The sequence below is a fragment of the Hydra viridissima genome, unplaced genomic scaffold, assembly GCF_058129835.1.
Source record: "Hydra viridissima isolate aposymbiotic clone 2 unplaced genomic scaffold, HvirCarnegie_v1 scaffold_8, whole genome shotgun sequence".
Taxonomy (NCBI): domain Eukaryota; kingdom Metazoa; phylum Cnidaria; class Hydrozoa; order Anthoathecata; family Hydridae; genus Hydra; species Hydra viridissima.
Window position 1 is genome coordinate 18,142,550 of NW_028324307.1, and position 21,213 is coordinate 18,163,762.

At 38.1% G+C, this 21,213-nt stretch overlaps 1 protein-coding gene across 1 annotated transcript; it reads right to left on the reverse strand.

The window, feature by feature from the left end:
• Positions 1-5,983: 5,983 nt before the first annotated feature.
• LOC149885467 (uncharacterized) lies at positions 5,984-13,269 on the reverse strand. Its single transcript, XM_090096029.1, has 5 exons — positions 13,197-13,269; positions 7,128-9,947; positions 6,829-6,894; positions 6,513-6,569; positions 5,984-6,354 (listed from the first exon to the last, which is right to left on the reverse strand). Exons 2-5 carry the CDS (start codon positions 9,916-9,918, stop codon positions 6,035-6,037), a joined length of 3,234 nt encoding a protein of 1,077 aa, XP_089952155.1. The 5' UTR covers positions 9,919-9,947; positions 13,197-13,269; the 3' UTR covers positions 5,984-6,034.
• Between the last annotated feature and the right edge of the window lie 7,944 nt (positions 13,270-21,213).

The following is a 21,213-nucleotide window of genomic DNA, read 5'->3' on the forward strand; positions in this document are numbered from 1 at the left end:
TTTAACACTTTAAATTGTAATAAATATTTGAACAGAAGAAAATCCCTTTCGTAACGTTAAAATGTCATAAGAACATTTCATCTTTACCAAATACGCTTGTAAAAATAGTTTCACTTTTAAAGTTTGTTGTATATGTCTTTTAATTTAGTGAATCGCAATTTGGATTTTCTTAGGCGCACATCTACTTTAGTTGCTTTTTCTTAAAGAAAGGTCACCAGAGTTTTCTTACACAGCCCCTGCAGCATAATCTTTAACAAAATACTCTTTTGAAAAGTTTTACATTGAAATAAACAAAAGCCATTTGCGTAAGTAGAGATAACTTAGAGAATAAAAAGTGCATAAACGCCTCGCTACTTTGATGAAGAAGAAACGGATGACTAAATGCAACTTTTTAATTTCGTGTGCTATCTCTTTCGATTAAGGTACTTTTTGAATATTTTTTCAAAGAAATGTTAGCGTAGTTTTCCTTTTTTAAATTTAAATCATGTTTAAAGGTAGTTTTTGAATGTTTTTTCAAAGAAATGTTAGCGTAGTTTTCATCTATTAAATTTAAATCATGTTTAAAGGTAGTTTTTGAATGTTTTTTCAAAGAAATGTTAGCGTAGTTTTCATCTATTAAATCTAAATCATGTTTAAAGGTAGTTTTCGAATATTTTTTCAAAGAATTGTTAGCGTAGTTTTCCTCTTTTAGATCTAGCTTATGTTTAAGGTAGTTTTTGAGTATTTTTTCAAAGAAAAGTTAGCGTAGTTTTCCTCTTTTAGATCTAGCTTATGTTTAAGGTAGTTTTTGAGTATTTTTTCAAAGAAAAGTTAGCGTAGTTTTCCTCTTTTAGATCTAGCTTATGTTTAAGGTAGTTTTTAAATATTTTTTTAAAGAAAAGTTAGCATAGTTTTCCTCTTTTGGATATAGCTTATGTTTAAGGTAGTTTTTAAATATTTTTTTTAAAGAAAAGTTAGCGTAGTTTTCCTCCTTTAGATCTAGCTTATAATTCAGGTAGTTTTTGAATATTTTTTCAAATAAAAATTAGCAAAGTATAGTTTATTTAGCATGACATCACAAAATACTAAACTCAAAAAGGCAAGATAAAGTATAAGATAAACGTAAAATAAGATATAGATGAAACAAATGTTAGGCTGCATAAAATCAAAAACTGCATTGCCTATCATAAACACAAATGTCTAGTGAGAGCTTTTAAAGTTCGTTCTTTTCGTCTTTTAATTTGGTGAATCGCGATTTGAATTTTCTAAGGCGCACATGTCTTTCAGTTGCTTTTTTCTTAAGGAAAGGTCGCCAGAGTTTTTTTACGCAGCTCCTGCAGCATAATCTTTAACAAAATACTCTTTTGTATATCATTACATAGAAATAAACAAAAACCATATGCGTAAACAGAGATAAATTAGAACGCAAAAGTGCATAAAAAGCCTCGCTACTTTGCTATAGAAGAAGTGGATGACTGTAAATTCGTGCACTACCTCAATGGATTAAGGTATTTTTCGAAAGTTTTTTAAAAGCATAAATAGCGTAGTCTTCCTCTTTTAAATCTAGCTTATGTCTAAGGCAGTTTTTGAATAGATTTTCAAAGAAAGGTTAGCGTACTTTTCCACTTTTAAGTTTAGCTTATGTAGCTTGACAAAACAACACACAAAAAGACAAGATAAAGTATCAGATAAACGTAAAATAAAATATAAATGAAACTAAAGTTAGGCTGCATAAAAAACAAACAACTTAATAATCTACTAGACATGTTTAAGTTGAATTAAGTAAAGTCCTTTGCGCAAATTTGGGTAAATAAGAGAGTAAAAATCCATAAAAAGAAGAAGTGGATGAGTAGATACAATTTTTTAAATTTGTGTGCTATCTCTATTGAATAAGGTAGTTTTCGAGAGTTTTTTCAAAGCAAAATTAGCGTAGTGTTCCTCTTTTAAATCTAGATTATCTCAAAAATAGATTTCGAATAGTTTTTCAAAGAAAGGTTAGCGCAGCTTTCCTCTTTTAACATTAGCTTATGTAGCTTGACATCACAGAACACAAAAAGATAAAATAAAATATAAGACAAACGTAAAATGAAAAATAGATGTAGCTAAAGTTAGGCAGCATAAAAAACCAACAACATAATAATCTACTAGGCATGTTTAAATTGAATTAAATAAAATCCTTTGCGCAAAAATAGGTATGTTAGAGAGTAAAAGCGCATAGAAAGCCTCGCTACTTTGCTGTGAAAGAAGTGGATGACTAGATACAACTTTTTAAAATCCTGTGCTATCTCTATCGATTAAGGTAGTTTTCGAAAGATTTTTCAAAGCAAAAATAGCGTAGTCTTTCTCTTTTAAATCTAGATTATGTCTAAGGTAGTTTTTGAACAGCTTTTCAAAGAAAGGTTAGCGTAGCTTTCCTCTTTTAAGTTTAGCTTATGTAGCTTGACATCACAAAACACAAAATTCAAAAAGACAAAATAAAATATAAGATAAACGTAAAATAAAATATAGATGAAGCTAAAGTTAGACTGCATAAAAAAACAACAACGTAATAACCTACTAGAATCTAATAAAACCCTATGCACAAATGTAGGTATGTTAGAGAGTAAAAGTGCATAAAAAGCCTCGCTACTTTGTTTAAGGTAGTTTTTGAATAGTTTTTCAAAGAAAGCTTAGCGTAGTTTTCCTCTTTAAAGTTTGGCTTATGTAGCTTGACATCACAAAACACAAAACACTAAAAGGAAAGGTAATATAAAAGTTAATCGTAAAATAAAATGTAGGTGAAATAAATGTTAGGCTGCATAAAAGAAAAAAAAAATCGTAACATAATAATCTTCTATATATGTTTGGATTGAATTAAATGAATTCCTTTGCGTAAATATAAGCAAACTAGTGAGAAAAAGTGCATAAAGAGCCTCGCTACTTTGCTGCAGAAGTAGTGGATGACTATATGCAATTTTTTAAAATCGTGTGCTATCTCTATCGATTAAGGTAGTTTTCGAAAGTTTTTTCAAAGTAAAAATAGTGTAGTTTTCCTCTTTTAAATCTAGCTTTTGTCTAGGGTAGTTTATGAATAGATTTTCAAAGAAAGGTTAGCGTAGCATTCCACTTTTAAGTTTAGCTTAAGTTGCTTGGCATCACAAAACTCAAAACTCAAAAAGAAAAGATAAAATATATGATAAACCTAAAACATAATATAGATGAAACTAAAGTTAGGCTGCATAAAAAACCAACAACATAATAATCTACTAGGCATGTTTAAATTGAATTAAATAAAATCCTTTGCGCAAATGTAGGTATGTTAGAGAGTAAAAGTGCATGAAAAGCCTCGCTACTTTGTTAAAGGTAGTTTTTGAATAGTTTTTCAAAGCAAGTTTAGCGTAGTTTTCCTCTTTTATGTTTAGACTATGTAGCTTGACATCACAGAACACAAAGCTCAAAAAGGCAAGATAAAATATAAGTTAATCGTAAAATATAGATGTAACAAAGTTTAGACTGCATAAAAAACCAACAACATAATAATCTACTAGGCATGTTTAAGTTGAATTAAATAATGTCCTTTGCGCAAATATAGGAAAGTTAGAGTAAAAATCCATAAAAAGCCTCGATACTTTGCTGAAGAAGAAGATGACTATATGCAACTTTTTAAAATTGTGAGCTATCTATATCGATTTAGGTCCTTTTTGAGTACTTTTTCAAAGAAAAGTTAGCGCAGTTTTCCCCTTTTAAGATTAGATTATGAAGCTTGACATAACAAAACACAAAACTAACAAAGGCAAGATAAAATATAAGGTAAACGCAATATAATGTATAGATGAAACTAAAGTTAGGCTGCATAAAACAAACGGGTAACAATACTCTTCTATGTATGTTTACATTGAGTTAAATAAAATCCTTTGCGCAAATATAGGTATGTTAGAGAATAAAAGTGCATAAAAAGCCTCAGTACTTTGCTGTAGAAGAAGTGGATGAGTAGATACAATTTTTTAAATTCGTGTGCTATCTCTATCGAATAAGTTAGTTTTCGAGAGTTTTTTCAAAGCAAAATTAGCGTAGTGTTCCTCTTTTAAATCTAGATTATCTCAAAAATAGATTTCGAATAGTTTTTCAAAGAAAGGTTAGCGCAGCTTTCCTCTTTTAACATTAGCTTATGTAGCTTGACATCACAGAACACAAAAAGATAAAATAAAATATAAGACAAACGTAAAATGAAAAATAGATGTAGCTAAAGTTAGGCTGCATAAAAAACCAACAACATAATAATCTACTAGGCATGTTTAAATTGAATTAAATAAAATCCTTTGCGCAAAAATAGGTATGTTAGAGAGTAAAAGCGCATAAAAAGCCTCGCTACTTTGTTAAAGGTAGTTTTTGAATAGTTTTTCAAAGACAGGTTAGCGTAAATTTCCTCTTTAAAGTTTAGCTTATGTAGCTTGACATCACAAAATATAAAACTCAAAAAGACAAGATAAAATATAAGATAAACGCAAAATAAAATATAGATGAAACTAAAGTTAGGCTGCATACAAAACCAACAACATAATATTCTACTAGTTATGTTTAAATTGAATTAAATAAAATCCTTTACGCAAATATAGGTAAGTTAGAGAGTAAAAGTGCATAAAAAGCTTTACTTTGCTGAAGAAGAAGATGAATAGATGCAACTTTTTAAATTCGTGAGCTATCTCTATCGGTGTAAGGTAGTTTTTGAACAATTTTTCAAAGAAAAGTTAGCCTAGTTTTCTTCTTTTAAGTTTAAATTATGTAGCTTGACATCACAAAATACAAAACTCAAAAAGACAAGATAAAATATAAGATAAACGCAAAATAAAATATAGATGAAACTAAAGTTAGGCTGCATACAAAACCAACAACATAATATTCTACTAGAAAAGTTAGCCTAGTTTCCTTCTTTTAAGTTTAGATTATGTAGCTTGACATCACAAAACACAAAAAGGCAAGATAAAATACAAGGTAAACGTAAAATAAAATAGAAGTCAAACAAAAGTTAGGTTGCATAAATACAAAAACTGCATTGCCAAAAATAGAATTTGTTGTCTAGAAAGACCTTTTAAACTTTGTTTCTTTCGTTTTTTGACTTAGTGAATCGCGATCTGGTTTTTCTTAGGCGCGCTTGTTTCTTAGTTGTTTTTTTTGTAAAGAAACTTTATTCAGACGTTTTTTTTTACGCAACTCCTTTAACATTATTTTTAACAAAGTATTCTTTTATACGTGTTTACATTGAAATAAAACCCTTTGCGTAAATAGAGATAAATTAGAGAGCAAAAGTACATAAAAAGCCTCGCTACTTTGCAGAAGAAGAATTGGATGGCAAGATTCGTGTGCTTTCTCTTTCGTTTAAGGTACTTCTTGAATATTTTTTCAAAGAAAAGTTAGCGTAGTTTTCCCCTTTTAAGTTTAGCTTACGCAGCTTGACATCACAAAACGCAAAAACCAATAAGGCATGATAAAATACAAGATAAACGTAAAATAAAATAGAAGTGAAACAAAAGTTAGACTGCATAAAAACAAAAAAAAAAAAAAAAACATAATATACTTCTATGTATGTTTACATTGAACTAAATAAAATCCTTTGTGTAAAGATATGAAAAAATAGAGAGTAAGAGTTCATAAAAAAGCCTCGCTATTTTGCTGAAGAAGAAATGGATGTCTAGATCTTTTAAAATAAGGAACTTTTTGATTTCTTTTTCCGAAAAATGGTTGGAGCAGTTTTCCTTTTTTAAATTTCACTTATGCAGTTTAACATCACAGGAAATATTATTTTGCTTTTTAACAAACTCTTAAAAACATCAGAAGTAATTCTAAATGCAACTCTATTAAAAGTTTTCACAGAATAACAAAACGACTTCTTTTTTTTTTTTTTAAAGATAAAAAAAAGTTTGAACTATCTTTAAATAAGAAATGTGAGAACAGTTTAACAGAACTTCTTGTTTATTATGTCTTTAGCGAAACAGATAAAAATATTTGCAAAAGCATAGATAAAACAAACTACACAAAAGGCCCATCTTTATTGCCAAACTGAACAAACTTATCTAAACTACATAAATGGTTTCACGATATTGCCATATTGAACAAACTTTTCTAAACTACCCTCTTTTTGAATTTTTAGCTTCATGTTTTTAATTTTGTCTTTAATATGGCTTTGGTAGGAGTACTTTTGCAAGACATGAATGAGCTTGTCACTGCTATGATTTGCCAAGATGCCAAGGTAATCTTTGTACGAGCAACTTGAGCTTACATCTGTAAACACGTCTTGCAAGATGTATGCCAACACCAAAGCTGCACATCGTGGAAAACTTCTGGTGTTGAACCATTCGTTGTGGCCAGGGCAAGCATTCAGCTCTTCAACTATTTCATCTAAAATTTTACAAACTCAAGTCATAACACAAAGTGATTAAATCAAATATTCATTTGGTTCTGAAGTAAGACAAGATTTATTCTGTTTTTTTATTTATTTTTTTTTTGTTGACCTTATTGTTTGCACTGATAGCAATAACTGGTTTTTGAAAGATTACCTAAATGGCATTGGCTAACTTCTGCTTTGTTTTCCTTTGTTCTTGGCTGAGTTGATCCTGAAATAAAATAAAACCATGTTCATTTTTCTAATTCATAAAAACCATCAACAGTTTCTAAGTGTTAGAGATGATAACAAGCTGTGCATGATTTCTAACGGTGATGTTTCTAACTTCATCATTAGAAATCGGGTAGACACAACTTTCTAAAAGTGCACTTAGCAATGATGGCTAGTTTTTGTTAACAGTTAACCATCTGAAATTGTGCAAGAAGAGGTTTGTGTTTATATATCTTTGTATAAATTAGGTTTTACATTACCGATGAGTTCTTGAGTGAAAGATGGCATTTCCAACTTGATTTTTTTTCTTCTTGGATCTTTTACTTCTAAAACATAATCAGTTTTAGTATCATTCACTTGTATAAACATTTAAGCAATCACAGAATTAGTCCTGCAACAAATACATACACACTTCTGTGTTGTTTTTTTGTTTTGTTTTGTTTTTTTTACAGCTCTAACAATAACAATAGGGCAAGGAGTTGATTTGGGCATTTTCATTTTTTGAAAGCGTGTTGAGATTTGCATAAAAATCAAAAATCAAAAATCAAAAAGAATTTACCTCTGGATGTAGAGGCAAGACTTTGGCTAAATAGGCTACCAACAGATTGAACAGCATAAGGTGAGAGCTGCTTTGCAAGAACAGTACCAGCCTGTTGGACAGGAACAGCTGAAACTGGATCAGATGAAAGAAACAAACTGGGTTTGGCCAACGTTTGCTGAAAAGCAACAAGGCTAGGAGTCAGAGGAACAGAAAAGACCTCTTTTGAAGGACAGAAAGCGACTTGCTGAGAAGGAGAAGCAGAAACAGGTTTGGCAACCACTTGCTCATTAAAGTAAACTGGAGAAAGTTTTGCATGGTGTTCAATAAAATCCGGTTCATCAGGAAATAATGTTAATGCAAGAGGAGAACAAGCTGTGCCAACAGGAACAGCTAGAGTCTGATCTACATCCATACAAACAGCTTGTTCGTTAGGAACTAGTTGTGCAAGAGCAGGGGATAGTTCAAGAACTGGACCAGCGATTGTTTGTTCAGATGGAACAGACGAAACAGGAGTTGAGGTAGGTTCACACAAGAAATCTACGGCATGGTCGTTGCTATCCTCTAAAGGAACATTGTTTTCTACAGCTGGAGAAAACGGAACCACTGTGGTACAGCTGAAAGTAGCAGCACATTCTTCAGAGTCAGAACCGGAGTCTAAATCTTCCTCAAAGATGTCCTCAACCTCATGAAAACCGTACTCCTCTGCATTAGTTTGGAGCCAGTCCATCACATCCTTCTCCTTCTTTGGTGGTCTCTCAGACTTTTCAACAGTCAAAGACTCTATGACTCCGAAGGACTGTCCGATGCCCAGGGCAAAGCGCAACTCCTCTGCAGCGTTCCACTGGGACACATAAAAGCTATCCATTGTGTTCCTGCTGTGCTTCATGTAGAGTGTAGCAAACCGCTCGCGATCTTCTTTGCTGTTGTTGGCAAAGTAAGTGGCTATCGAACCGCGAATGCAAGTGGGAGTAAGACGCTTCATGGGAATGTTTACTTGGCTTTTTCTGAAGCAGGACGTCAGGCAAGAGGAGATAGCAGAGGAACCCATCTGGTAAACAGGCACTCTAGTTGCACCGAGTGTCACACATTCGTCTTTGTTGGGTCTCATCGATGGAAAAAGGGGCCTGTAGCAGTCGCTCAACTCCAAAACAGTCTTGGTGTCTGCAGCCATGTAGTGAGAGTCGTTGACAAGAAGGTCTCTGTATCTCAGCAAATAAATATCGATCAACACTTTCAAGTCGTTCGGCACTAGAATGTTTTTGGCTCCGTACTTGTATGCTGTTTTGTAGCGCTCTTGCACAATGCAATATCCACACTCACTCTTCTCAGCAGCCATGTAGTCTCTAATGTTTAAAAGAGCAATGTTAGATTTTCTTAAACTGTTAATTACAGTGACAGAGAGCAGAAGATGGTTTCGTAGAGACACAGCATTGTCTCTAGTCGGTGTAAGAGACGGCTTTCTAATCGATTCCACTAACTGTCTTACGTATGCAGACTTGCCATATTCGTTCAGCAAACTGACATTGATGATGTTGATGCATTTTTTGCTTTTCACAAGGCTCCTCCTCAAAGAACGAAAGGGCCTCAGCACTTTTTGTAACTCCTCCACCTTGCAGCGCAAACGTCGGATGGCCTCATGAGAAAGTCCGAAATAGACATTCCTGGCTTCACTGAAACGAAACAGGAGACAAAGGTAGACAAGGCGGTTGTACAACGTGTGACAAGACATGGCTTTTGTTTGGTCAAGTTCACTCAGCTTGGAATTGAGCTGAATGTTTTTAAAGTGCATGGAAAAGTATCTATCCTCCAAAACGTTGGAATTGGTGAGAGCGTTCGGGTGCAGCGTCAGCGTGCTGTCACAACATGTCAATATTTCAACAACTGCATTTTTGTAGATCTTTGCTTGTGACAAAGTGTTGTTGTTGGCTACCACAAGCCACTTTTCAAAATCTCTGAAGAGCTCATCTGCTGACTGGTAATAAAAGTGAAAAGCATCTTTGTCCAGCTGAAACAAGAGTCTCTTATCTTCTGTCAAGACGGAGGAGTTGGAAACCAAGTGCTTTAAGGAATTAAAATCAGAGTCTAGGACGGATTCGGTGTTCAGCTCTTTGTTTTCTACAGAGGTGCAGTGGTTTGCAGAAGGAGCCTCGGACGAACCAGCAACTGATGAGGGCAAGCTTAAAAGAGGATCAGAGGAAAGAACCGGAGAAGAAAAAGAGGAGGAAGGCCCAGGAGCAGAGGATGCAGAGCCTGATGCAGACGCTTGTTCAGCTACTGGCTTAATACCAAAGAAGGCAGGTCGAATAAATTGAGGGACATAGAGCTTGTCGTTGTCGTATCGCTTTGCCTCTGCAATCTTTTGTTTGATCGTCTTGGAATCGTAGAAATGAGTCTCTTTCAAGTGTATGTCCAGTCGGTCGTAATACTTCCAACATTGCAAACAGGGGTAAGGTTTTGGACAGCCGGACTTGCGTTCGAGACGAGCATGCTGAAACTTCCTGACCATTGCAGAGTAAAAGATGGAAGCTTCATCCAAAGTCCAAGAATGATCTTTTTTAGTCAAGTGTCTTTTAATGCTTGTGGAGGAATGTTTGCACAAAGGCATCGGACAGCTAACAGCGTACCTCTTCTTGGTACCATAGAAAGGTACAACCCTGTTTACGGAGCCACACGCTGCAACTAATGCGGCCCTGACTTTGTTTTTGAGCTTTAAGTCTCTCTGTTCTTGTGACTGCCTTCTTTTCTTTTTTTTCGCTTTAGAGTTCGGAGAAGGGGCAACAACAGTGTTGTTTTCTTGTGAAGAAGACATGTTCAGGTGTTTGTTTGCAACGGTTTATGCTAAAAAAAAGAAGACAGTTAGTGAGAGTGTTTTTCTTCTGCCTGCATCCTGGAATCCTGGAATGTTTACAACTGCAGGGAAGAGCTGTGTTTTTTCGAATCCTCTGCAAAAGAGAAAAAAGAAAGAAAAGAGAGCAACAAGAAGAAACAAAGTTTCCACTAGCAAATGAAAAAGAATGAGAGCAACTAGCATTACATGCATGGTGGCAGCAGTGATTGCTATTATGAGAAGGAGAATGAGAAAAAAAAAAAAAAAAAAGAAACAAATAAATAAAGAGATGGAGTTTGAGAGGATCTCGCAACCATATGACTCAAAGAAAGAAACTGTGTTGAAAAAAGGCAAGAGAGGGCAAATAGAACTTGCTAACAAGGACAAATGACAGACATAACTACAACAGTAACAACTCTCATTGCAAGCATAATAACAACAGCATCAGCATCACTGACTCAGAGAGTGTTGACATAACAAAAAAGAAAACAAAAGTACAAGCCAAGTGGGGGAACATTAACAAACACTCATTGCAACTATAACAACAACAACAACAACAGCAACAGCATCACTGACTCAGAGGGTATTGATAAAAAAAAACAAGCAAAACAAAAACAAACAAAAAAACAAATAAAAAAACAAAACAAGCAAATTGGGTGAACAGTAACAACTCTCATTGCAAGCATAATAACAACAACAGCATCAGCATCAGCATCACTGACTCAGAGAGTGTTGACAAAATAAAATAGACAATAAGCAAGCAAAGTGGGTGAACAGTAACAACTCTCACTGCAAGCATAATAACAACAACAGCATCAGCATCAGCATCACTGACTCAGAGAGTGTTGATAAAATAAAACAGATTATAAACAAACAAAGTGGGTGAACAGTAACAGCTCTCATTGAAAGCATAATAACAACAACAGCATCACTAACTCAGAGGATATATAAAAAAACAAACAAACAAACAAACAAAACAAAAACAAAAAAAAAACAAGCAAAGTGGCTGAACAGTAACAGCTATCATTGCAAGTAAAATAACAACAACAGCATCAGCAACATCATCACTGACTCAGAGAGTGGTGATAAAATAAAACAGATTAAAAAACAAGCAAAGTGGCTAAACAGTAACAACTATAAATACAAGTAAAATGACAAAAGCAGCAACAGCATCACTAACTCGCAGGGTGTTGATAAAAAAAAAAGCAACAAACAAATAAAGCAAGCAAAGTGGGTGAACATTAACACTCATTGCAACTATAATAACACCAACAGCAACAGCATCAGTGACTCAAAGGGTGTTGATAAACAAAAACAAAGGCACAAACAAAACAAGCAGAGTGGGTGAACATTAACAACACTTATTGCAAGCATAATAACAACAACAGCATCAGCATCACTGACTCAGAGAGTGTTGATAAAATAAAATAGATTATAAACATGCCAAGTTTGTGAACATTAACAAACACTCATTGCAACTATAACAACGACTACAGCAACAGCATCACTTACTCAGAGAGTGTTGAGAAAAAAAACAACAAAAAAAACAAAAACAAAACAAAACAGAAAACAGAAGTACAAGCCAAGGGGGGGAACATTAACAAACACTCATTGCAACTATAACAACAACAACAGCAACAGCATCACTTACTCAGAGGATATTGATAAAAAAAACAAACAAACAAACAAACAAAACAAGCAAAGTGGCTGAACAGTAACAGCTATCATTGCAAGTAAAATAACAACAACAGCATCAGCAACATCATCACTGACTCAGAGAGTGGTGATAAAATAAAACAGATTAAAAAACAAGCAAAGTGGCTGAACAGTAACAACTATAAATACAAGTAAAATGACAAAAGCAGCAACAGCATCACTAACTCGCAGGGTGTTGATAAAAAAAAAAGCAACAAACAAATAAAGCAAGCAAAGTGGGTGAACATTAACACTCATTGCAACTATAATAACACCAACAGCAACAGCATCAGTGACTCAAAGGGTGTTGATAAACAAAAACAAAAGCACAAACAAAACAAGCAAAGTGGGTGAACATTAACAACACTTATTGCAAGCACAATAACAACAACAGCATCAGCATCACTGACTCAGAGAGTGTTGATAAAACAAAACAGATTATAAACAAGCCAAGTTGGTGAACATTAACAAACACTCATTGCAACTGTAATAAGAACAACAGCAACAGCATCACTGACACAAAGGGTGTTGATAAACAAAAACAAAAACACAAGCAAAGTGGGTGAACATTAACAACACTCATTGCAACTATAACAACAACAACAGCAACAGCATCACTGGCTCAAAGGGTGTTGATAAAATAAAGAAATAAAAACAAAACAAGCAAAGTGGGTGAACAGTAACAACTCCCATTGCAAGCATAATAACGACAACAGCAACAGCAACACCATCACTGACTCAGAGAGTGTTGATAAAATAAAATAGATTATAAACAAGCCAAGTTGGTGAACATTAACAAACACTCATTGCAACTATAACAACGACTACAGCAACAGCATCACTTACTCAGAGAGTGTTGAGAAAAAAAAAACAAAAACAAAAAAAAAAAAAAACAAAACAGAAAACAAAAGTACAAGCCAAGTGGGGGAACATTAACAAACACTCATTGCAACTGTAACAACAACAACAGCAACAGCATCACTTACTCAGAGAGTGTTTATAAATAAAACAAAAAACAAAAACAAGAAACAAAAATACAAGCCAAGTGGGTGATTACTAACAGCGCTAACAGCAGCAACAACAGTGTCTTTAGAAACAACAAACAAGTACAACAGCAACAACTGCTTTTACAGAGTATAACAATAACAACAACATGGCACTAACAACAACAAAAGGGTTGGAATAAAAACCTGTAGGCAAAAGGAGAGCTGCATTCAGACAAGATCGATTACAAAGAGGCTCTTCTTTAGGACAGAGGAGAAACTGCTTTTGAGGGACAGAGGGACTTTTGTTGTTGTTGTTGTTGTTGTTGTTGTGCAGAAACCAACAAACTTTTATTGAACCGAATATAACCGAATATAACCGAAAGTCTTGTTTGCTTCTGTTTTGTGCCATCAAGAAGGGAAAACAAAACATCACAAAACAAACGAAGCAAACGAAACAAACAAACAAACAAACGAACGAAACAAACAAAAAAAAAAAAAAATTAAAAAAATTAACAAACAAACAAACAAACAAACAAGCAAACAAACAAAAACAAATAAGAATAACAGAAAACGCAGTACCGAAACCTCGCCATTTTTTATCCTTCCTCAAGCTTTCTCTGGGCGCCAAAGACCGAGAAAGTTGAGCAAACGTGACATTGAGGGGGGGGAGGGAGGGGGGTACTTAAGGACAGCAGACCGACCAATGGCACGCTTAGGAGAGACCCACGTGAATGCTACATTTTCTTTCTATGTACGCTGAATCCGCTCAAAGTCTGGAATTTCCAGCATTCACGTGTCATCACTCCAGCCACCAGATTGGCCCACACTTTGCACACTTTCAAGACTAGAACTTCACTTAATCACAAATTGAGCCAAAAAAAAACTAAGTCTCGCATGGCGACAACTTTTCCAAAAGCAAACAAAGGCAAACGAAGGCAAACGAAGAAAAAACAAAAACAAGTAAACAAAAACAAAACCGAAAAGGGAGAGAGAGAGTGAGTCGACTCATTTCTTTCGACTGCCTTAAACGAGAAGTCTAAAACGTTTAAAAGTTGAAAACTAAGTTTTTTAAATGAACTGCACCGAAAAAACTTTACGACAGTTTAGCTGGTTAAAAACGCAGAGAAAAATATTTTATAAAATTTAAGCGTTCTAAAGATGTCCATTTTTGTTTTTGGCTTTTTTTTATTTTGGTTTGTTTCTGGCTTGTTTCTTTTTTTAAATTCTAGCGATCGAGCATATTTGAACGGTTTCATCAACCTGTTGGCGCACGTGCTCGAGAGCTAGAACTTTGATTGCTTTTGTTGTTGAGAATTGAGAATGTCCGAGCAGGTTTTTTTATCGATTTCATCGCTTGTGGCGAGGCAAAAATCAAAACGCTTTTTGGACGAAAGAAAAGAGATTAAAAAAAAAACAAAAAAATAGGTTATGTGTCATAAACATTTATTTTCTCACGCGATGACGTCTAGTTTTGTTACAGTAATTAAAATATGGTATCAAGTTTGTAATTTCTATCTTATTTTTAGTTACGGATAATTGCCAATTATGTCACGTTTAGTATACACAACGCTGTTTTCTTAATAGCAATATGATACAAACAAGTTATAAAAAAAAAAGCGTTCGCTCGATCTTCCTTAGTCAGTTGAACAAAAAGAAATTTTCACAACATATGATTGATTTGGTTGTCCTAGCAAGCTGTTTTAGCAAACGGCTAGAGGTTGCAACTGTTGTTCATTGAAAACGAAACATCTAGCGTCAGCAAGAAATTTTTGAATACATAATGTACACAAAAGTGGCACTAACAAATGAAAATGTAAAAAAAATTGTTTACCTTGATGCCAGACTCGCAGAGATGTTGTCGCTCGTTGCTATCGACTGCGAACAGCTTTGTTGTTTTTCGAAGTGCCTCTTTATTCTACTTATAGCCGAAGTTTTGGCTTCGAAAAAAAATACGAACGTCGTTAAGCTCAACGAGCTGCTTTAATTGTTGTTCGTGCGAAAACGAAATGCTTAAAACGGATAAAAGTGTTGGCGTAATTACACTTTTCGACCGCGATGCAGTTTGTCAACTCTAGCGTACTTTTTTGGCTCGTGGAGCAAAAGCCTCATGATAATAGCAAAGGCTTAAAATGTCCTAACATGTCAGCAAAGGCTTAATATGCTTAATAAACTGTGGTTAAGTTTTTGCGGTGCAGTTCATTTACAACTTAATTTGCAATTTGCTGGCACAAGCTAACGTTTATGACTTCTCGTCTAAGGCAGTTGAGCGAAATCAGTCGACTCACTCTTTCTCCCTTTTCTGTTTTGTTTTTGTTTTTGTTTTTGTTTTTGTTTTTGTTTTTGTTTGTGTTTTTGTTTTTGTTTGTGTTTTTGTTTTTGTTTGTGTTTTTGTTTTTCTTTGTTCGTCTTCGTTTAAAATATAAAGAATTCGAAAGGAAGGTTGTTGCTTTGTTTGCTTATTGAAAGTTGTCGCCAGTTGTGAGGCTTAGTTTTGTATTTGTTTACTTTTTAAAATATCGAGGAAAATATTTTAGGACATCGCATTCTAAAGGTGCCTTTTTAATAAAACATCTAACGATTTAGCTTTTAACGTTATGCTCAAAAGAATGCCCGTTTCGGTTTCTTTTTTCTTTTTTTTCTTTTTTTTCCTTTGTTTCAATTGGGCAGAGTGCTCATTTGAGCAGCCCACCCATGATCCAAAATTATGAACTCTGTACAAGATACGTTTCATGGACTGTAGAAATTTCAGGAAACCAACACAGTGACTAGTTGGTAGTGTGTGTTAGTTCCACCTTTATTGACGGTAGAGCGGACCTGTTCGAGTACTCGAACATTGGGTCACGTCTGAAACGTGAGAATGCTAGAGTGCGTTTTACTAACAATTTTATCGCTTGTGGCCAGGAAAGCAAAACTTTCCGTTTTTGTCTTTTGCATCCTAAAGGAGCCTTTTTAATAAAACCTCTAACGATTTAGCTTTCAACGTTATGCTCAAAAGAATACCCGTTTCGGTTTCATTTTTTTTTTTTTTTCTGTTTGTTTTGGTTTTTGTTTTTTTTTTTCAATTCGGCATTCTAAGGGTGCCTTTATAGCAAGATCTAACGATTAAGCGTTTAATGTTGTGCTCAAAAAAAAAAAAAAAAGTGCCTTTTATATCTCTCAATGGTCTCCAACGATAAAACTGCCGACCAATCGCAACGATTAAACAGCCGACCAATGGCAGCTCAATAGTCTCCAAACATGAAACTGCCGACCAATGGCAGCTCAGTGGTTTGAGAAGTGAGATCATTCGACTTCGTTTTATTATCTCCAGTTTGAACTAGTGCTTGGCTTTCATAAAAATTGTCAAATTTTTCCAAACAAATCTTATACGAAACGCTACTTTGATGTCAAACCTTCGTTACTCCCTATTCCCTTCTAGCGGAGGGCCGGCTAAAAGCTAGAAAAAAAGAGAGAAGGAAACTTTTTTTTTTTTATTAAGAGGGGTGGGGGGGAAAGAGTAAGAAAATTACGGGGTTAGGATTGGAGGGGGATGGTTTTACGGTTTGGAAGCCTGGGGACAATGAAAAATTGCGTTCGTATAGTGTTAAGGTTAAAGGGTTAAAGGGTTAGGGTTAGGGTTAGGGTTAGGGTTAGGGTTAGGGTTAGGGTTAGGGTTAGGGTTAGGGTTAGGGTTAGGGTTAGGGTTAGGGTTAGGGTTAGGGTTAGGGTTAGGGTTAGGGTTAGGGTTAGGGTTAGGGTTAGGGTTAGGGTTAGGGTTAGGGTTAGGGTTAGGGTTAGGGTTAGGGTTAGGGTTAGGGTTAGGGTTAGGGTTAGGGTTAGGGTTAGGGTTAGGGTTAGGGTTAGGGTTAGGGTTAGGGTTAGGGTTAGGGTTAGGGTTAGGGTTAGGGTTAGGGTTAGGGTTAGGGTTAGGGTGGTTAGGGTTAGGGTTAGGGTTAGGGTTAGGGTTAGGGTTAGGGTTAGGGTTAGGGTTAGGGTTAGGGTTAGGGTTAGGGTTAGGGTTAGGGTTAGGGTTAGGGTTAGGGTTAGGGTTAGGGTTAGGGTTAGGGTTAGGGTTAGGGTTAGGGTTAGGGTTAGGGTTAGGGTTAGGGTTAGGGTTAGGGTTAGGGTTAGGGTTAGGGTTAGGGTTAGGGTTAGGGTTAGGGTTAGGGTTAGGGTTAGGGTTAGGGTTAGGGTTAGGGTTAGGGTTAGGGTTAGGGTTAGGGTTAGGGTTAGGGTTAGGGTTAGGGTTAGGGTTAGGGTTAGGGTTAGGGTTAGGGTTAGGGTTAGGGTTAGGGTTAGGGTTAGGGTTAGGGTTAGGGTTAGGGTTAGGGTTAGGGTTAGGGTTAGGGTTAGGGTTAGGGTTAGGGTTAGGGTTAGGGTTAGGGTTAGGGTTAGGGTTAGGGTTAGGGTTAGGGTTAGGGTTAGGGTTAGGGTTAGGGTTAGGGTTAGGGTTAGGGTTAGGGTTAGGGTTAGGGTTAGGGTTAGGGTTAGGGTTAGGGTTAGGGTTAGGGTTAGGGTTAGGGTTAGGGTTAGGGTTAGGGTTAGGGTTAGGGTTAGGGTTAGGGTTAGGGTTAGGGTTAGGGTTAGGGTTAGGGTTAGGGTTAGGGTTAGGGTTAGGGTTAGGGTTAGGGTTAGGGTTAGGGTTAGGGTTAGGGTTAGGGTTAGGGTTAGGGTTAGGGTTAGGGTTAGGGTTAGGGTTAGGGTTAGGGTTAGGGTTAGGGTTAGGGTTAGGGTTAGGGTTAGGGTTAGGGTTAGGGTTAGGGTTAGGGTTAGGGTTAGGGTTAGGGTTAGGGTTAGGGTTAGGGTTAGGGTTAGGGTTAGGGTTAGGGTTAGGGTTAGGGTTAGGGTTAGGGTTAGGGTTAGGGTTAGGGTTAGGGTTAGGGTTAGGGTTAGGGTTAGGGTTAGGGTTAGGGTTAGGGTTAGGGTTAGGGTTAGGGTTAGGGTTAGGGTTAGGGTTAGGGTTAGGGTTAGGGTTAGGGTTAGGGTTAGGGTTAGGGTTAGGGTTAGGGTTAGGGTTAGGGTTAGGGTTAGGGTTAGGGTTAGGGTTAGGGTTAGGGTTAGGGTTAGGGTTAGGGTTAGGGTTAGGGTTAGGGTTAGGGTTAGGGTTAGGGTTAGGGTTAGGGTTAGGGTTAGGGTTAGGGTTAGGGTTAGGGTTAGGGTTAGGGTTAGGGTTAGGGTTAGGGTTAGGGTTAGGGTTAGGGTTAGGGTTAGGGTTAGGGTTAGGGTTAGGGTTAGGGTTAGGGTTAGGGTTAGGGTTAGGGTTAGGGTTAGGGTTAGGGTTAGGGTTAGGGTTAGGGTTAGGGTTAGGGTTAGGGTTAGGGTTAGGGTTAGGGTTAGGGTTAGGGTTAGGGTTAGGGTTAGGGTTAGGGTTAGGGTTAGGGTTAGGGTTAGGGTTAGGGTTAGGGTTAGGGTTAGGGTTAGGGTTAGGGTTAGGGTTAGGGTTAGGGTTAGGGTTAGGGTTAGGGTTAGGGTTAGGGTTAGGGTTAGGGTTAGGGTTAGGGTTAGGGTTAGGGTTAGGGTTAGGGTTAGGGTTAGGGTTAGGGTTAGGGTTAGGGTTAGGGTTAGGGTTAGGGTTAGGGTTAGGGTTAGGGTTAGGGTTAGGGTTAGGGTTAGGGTTAGGGTTAGGGTTAGGGTTAGGGTTAGGGTTAGGGTTAGGGTTAGGGTTAGGGTTAGGGTTAGGGTTAGGGTTAGGGTTAGGGTTAGGGTTAGGGTTAGGGTTAGGGTTAGGGTTAGGGTTAGGGTTAGGGTTAGGGTTAGGGTTAGGGTTAGGGTTAGGGTTAGGGTTAGGGTTAGGGTTAGGGTTAGGGTTAGGGTTAGGGTTAGGGTTAGGGTTAGGGTTAGGGTTAGGGTTAGGGTTAGGGTTAGGGTTAGGGTTAGGGTTAGGGTTAGGGTTAGGGTTAGGGTTAGGGTTAGGGTTAGGGTTAGGGTTAGGGTTAGGGTTAGGGTTAGGGTTAGGGTTAGGGTTAGGGTTAGGGTTAGGGTTAGGGTTAGGGTTAGGGTTAGGGTTAGGGTTAGGGTTAGGGTTAGGGTTAGGGTTAGGGTTAGGGTTAGGGTTAGGGTTAGGGTTAGGGTTAGGGTTAGGGTTAGGGTTAGGGTTAGGGTTAGGGTTAGGGTTAGGGTTAGGGTTAGGGTTAGGGTTAGGGTTAGGGTTAGGGTTAGGGTTAGGGTTAGGGTTAGGGTTAGGGTTAGGGTTAGGGTTAGGGTTAGGGTTAGGGTTAGGGTTAGGGTTAGGGTTAGGGTTAGGGTTAGGGTTAGGGTTAGGGTTAGGGTTAGGGTTAGGGTTAGGGTTAGGGTTAGGGTTAGGGTTAGGGTTAGGGTTAGGGTTAGGGTTAGGGTTAGGGTTAGGGTTAGGGTTAGGGTTAGGGTTAGGGTTAGGGTTAGGGTTAGGGTTAGGGTTAGGGTTAGGGTTAGGGTTAGGGTTAGGGTTAGGGTTAGGGTTAGGGTTAGGGTTAGGGTTAGGGTTAGGGTTAGGGTTAGGGTTAGGGTTAGGGTTAGGGTTAGGGTTAGGGTTAGGGTTAGGGTTAGGGTTAGGGTTAGGGTTAGGGTTAGGGTTAGGGTTAGGGTTAGGGTTAGGGTTAGGGTTAGGGTTAGGGTTAGGGTTAGGGTTAGGGTTAGGGTTAGGGTTAGGGTTAGGGTTAGGGTTAGGGTTAGGGTTAGGGTTAGGGTTAGGGTTAGGGTTAGGGTTAGGGTTAGGGTTAGGGTTAGGGTTAGGGTTAGGGTTAGGGTTAGGGTTAGGGTTAGGGTTAGGGTTAGGGTTAGGGTTAGGGTTAGGGTTAGGGTTAGGGTTAGGGTTAGGGTTAGGGTTAGGGTTAGGGTTAGGGTTAGGGTTAGGGTTAGGGTTAGGGTTAGGGTTAGGGTTAGGGTTAGGGTTAGGGTTAGGGTTAGGGTTAGGGTTAGGGTTAGGGTTAGGGTTAGGGTTAGGGTTAGGGTTAGGGTTAGGGTTAGGGTTAGGGTTAGGGTTAGGGTTAGGGTTAGGGTTAGGGTTAGGGTTAGGGTTAGGGTTAGGGTTAGGGTTAGGGTTAGGGTTAGGGTTAGGGTTAGGGTTAGGGTTAGGGTTAGGGTTAGGGTTAGGGTTAGGGTTAGGGTTAGGGTTAGGGTTAGGGTTAGGGTTAGGGTTAGGGTTAGGGTTAGGGTTAGGGTTAGGGTTAGGGTTAGGGTTAGGGTTAGGGTTAGGGTTAGGGTTAGGGTTAGGGTTAGGGTTAGGGTTAGGGTTAGGGTTAGGGTTAGGGTTAGGGTTAGGGTTAGGGTTAGGGTTAGGGTTAGGGTTAGGGTTAGGGTTAGGGTTAGGGTTAGGGTTAGGGTTAGGGTTAGGGTTAGGGTTAGGGTTAGGGTTAGGGTTAGGGTTAGGGTTAGGGTTAGGGTTAGGGTTAGGGTTAGGGTTAGGGTTAGGGTTAGGGTTAGGGTTAGGGTTAGGGTTAGGGTTAGGGTTAGGGTTAGGGTTAGGGTTAGGGTTAGGGTTAGGGTTAGGGTTAGGGTTAGGGTTAGGGTTAGGGTTAGGGTTAGGGTTAGGGTTAGGGTTAGGGTTAGGGTTAGGGTTAGGGTTAGGGTTAGGGTTAGGGTTAGGGTTAGGGTTAGGGTTAGGGTTAGGGTTAGGGTTAGGGTTAGGGTTAGGGTTAGGGTTAGGGTTAGGGTTAGGGTTAGGGTTAGGGTTAGGGTTAGGGTTAGGGTTAGGGTTAGGGTTAGGGTTAGGGTTAGGGTTAGGGTTAGGGTTAGGGTTAGGGTTAGGGTTAGGGTTAGGGTTAGGGTTAGGGTTAGGGTTAGGGTTAGGGTTAGGGTTAGGGTTAGGGTTAGGGTTAGGGTTAGGGTTAGGGTTAGGGTTAGGGTTAGGGTTAGGGTTAGGGTTAGGGTTAGGGTTAGGGTTAGGGTTAGGGTTAGGGTTAGGGTTAGGGTTAGGGTTAGGGTTAGGGTTAGGGTTAGGGTTAGGGTTAGGGTTAGGGTTAGGGTTAGGGTTAGGGTTAGGGTTAGGGTTAGGGTTAGGGTTAGGGTTAGGGTTAGGGTTAGGGTTAGGGTTAGGGTTAGGGTTAGGGTTAGGGTTAGGGTTAGGGTTAGGGTTAGGGTTAGGGTTAGGGTTAGGGTTAGGGTTAGGTTAGGGTTAGGGTTAGGGTTAGGGTTAGGGTTAGGGTTAGGGTTAGGGTTAGGGTTAGGGTTAGGGTTAGGGTTAGGGTTAGGGTTAGGGTTAGGGTTAGGGTTAGGGTTAGGGTTAGGGTTAGGGTTAGGGTTAGGGTTAGGGTTAGGGTTAGGGTTAGGGTTAGGGTTAGGGTTAGGGTTAGGGTTAGGGTTAGGGTTAGGGTTAGGGTTAGGGTTAGGGTTAGGGTTAGGGTTAGGGTTAGGGTTAGGGTTAGGGTTAGGGTTAGGGTTAGGGTTAGGGTTAGGGTTAGGGTTAGGGTTAGGGTTAGGGTTAGGGTTAGGGTTAGGGTTAGGGTTAGGGTTAGGGTTAGGGTAGGGTTAGGGTTAGGGTTAGGGTTAGGGTTAGGGTTAGGGTTAGGGTTAGGGTTAGGGTTAGGGTTAGGGTTAGGGTTAGGGTTAGGGTTAGGGTTAGGGTTAGGGTTAGGGTTAGGGTTAGGGTTAGGGTTAGGGTTAGGGTTAGGGTTAGGGTTAGGGTTAGGGTTAGGGTTAG

Excerpts from the sequence above, each read along its gene's own strand:
- LOC149885467 (XM_090096029.1), bottom strand. The coding sequence starts at position 9,918 with ATGTCTTCTTCACAAGAAAACAACACTGTTGTTGCCCCTTCTCCGAAC. Across the intron at positions 6,895-7,127 it reads TCTTGCCTCTACATCCAGAG|AAGTAAAAGATCCAAGAAGA; the intron begins GTAAATTCTTTT and ends ATTATGTTTTAG. Across the intron at positions 6,355-6,512 it reads AGTTAGCCAATGCCATTTAG|ATGAAATAGTTGAAGAGCTG; the intron begins GTAATCTTTCAA and ends GTAAAATTTTAG.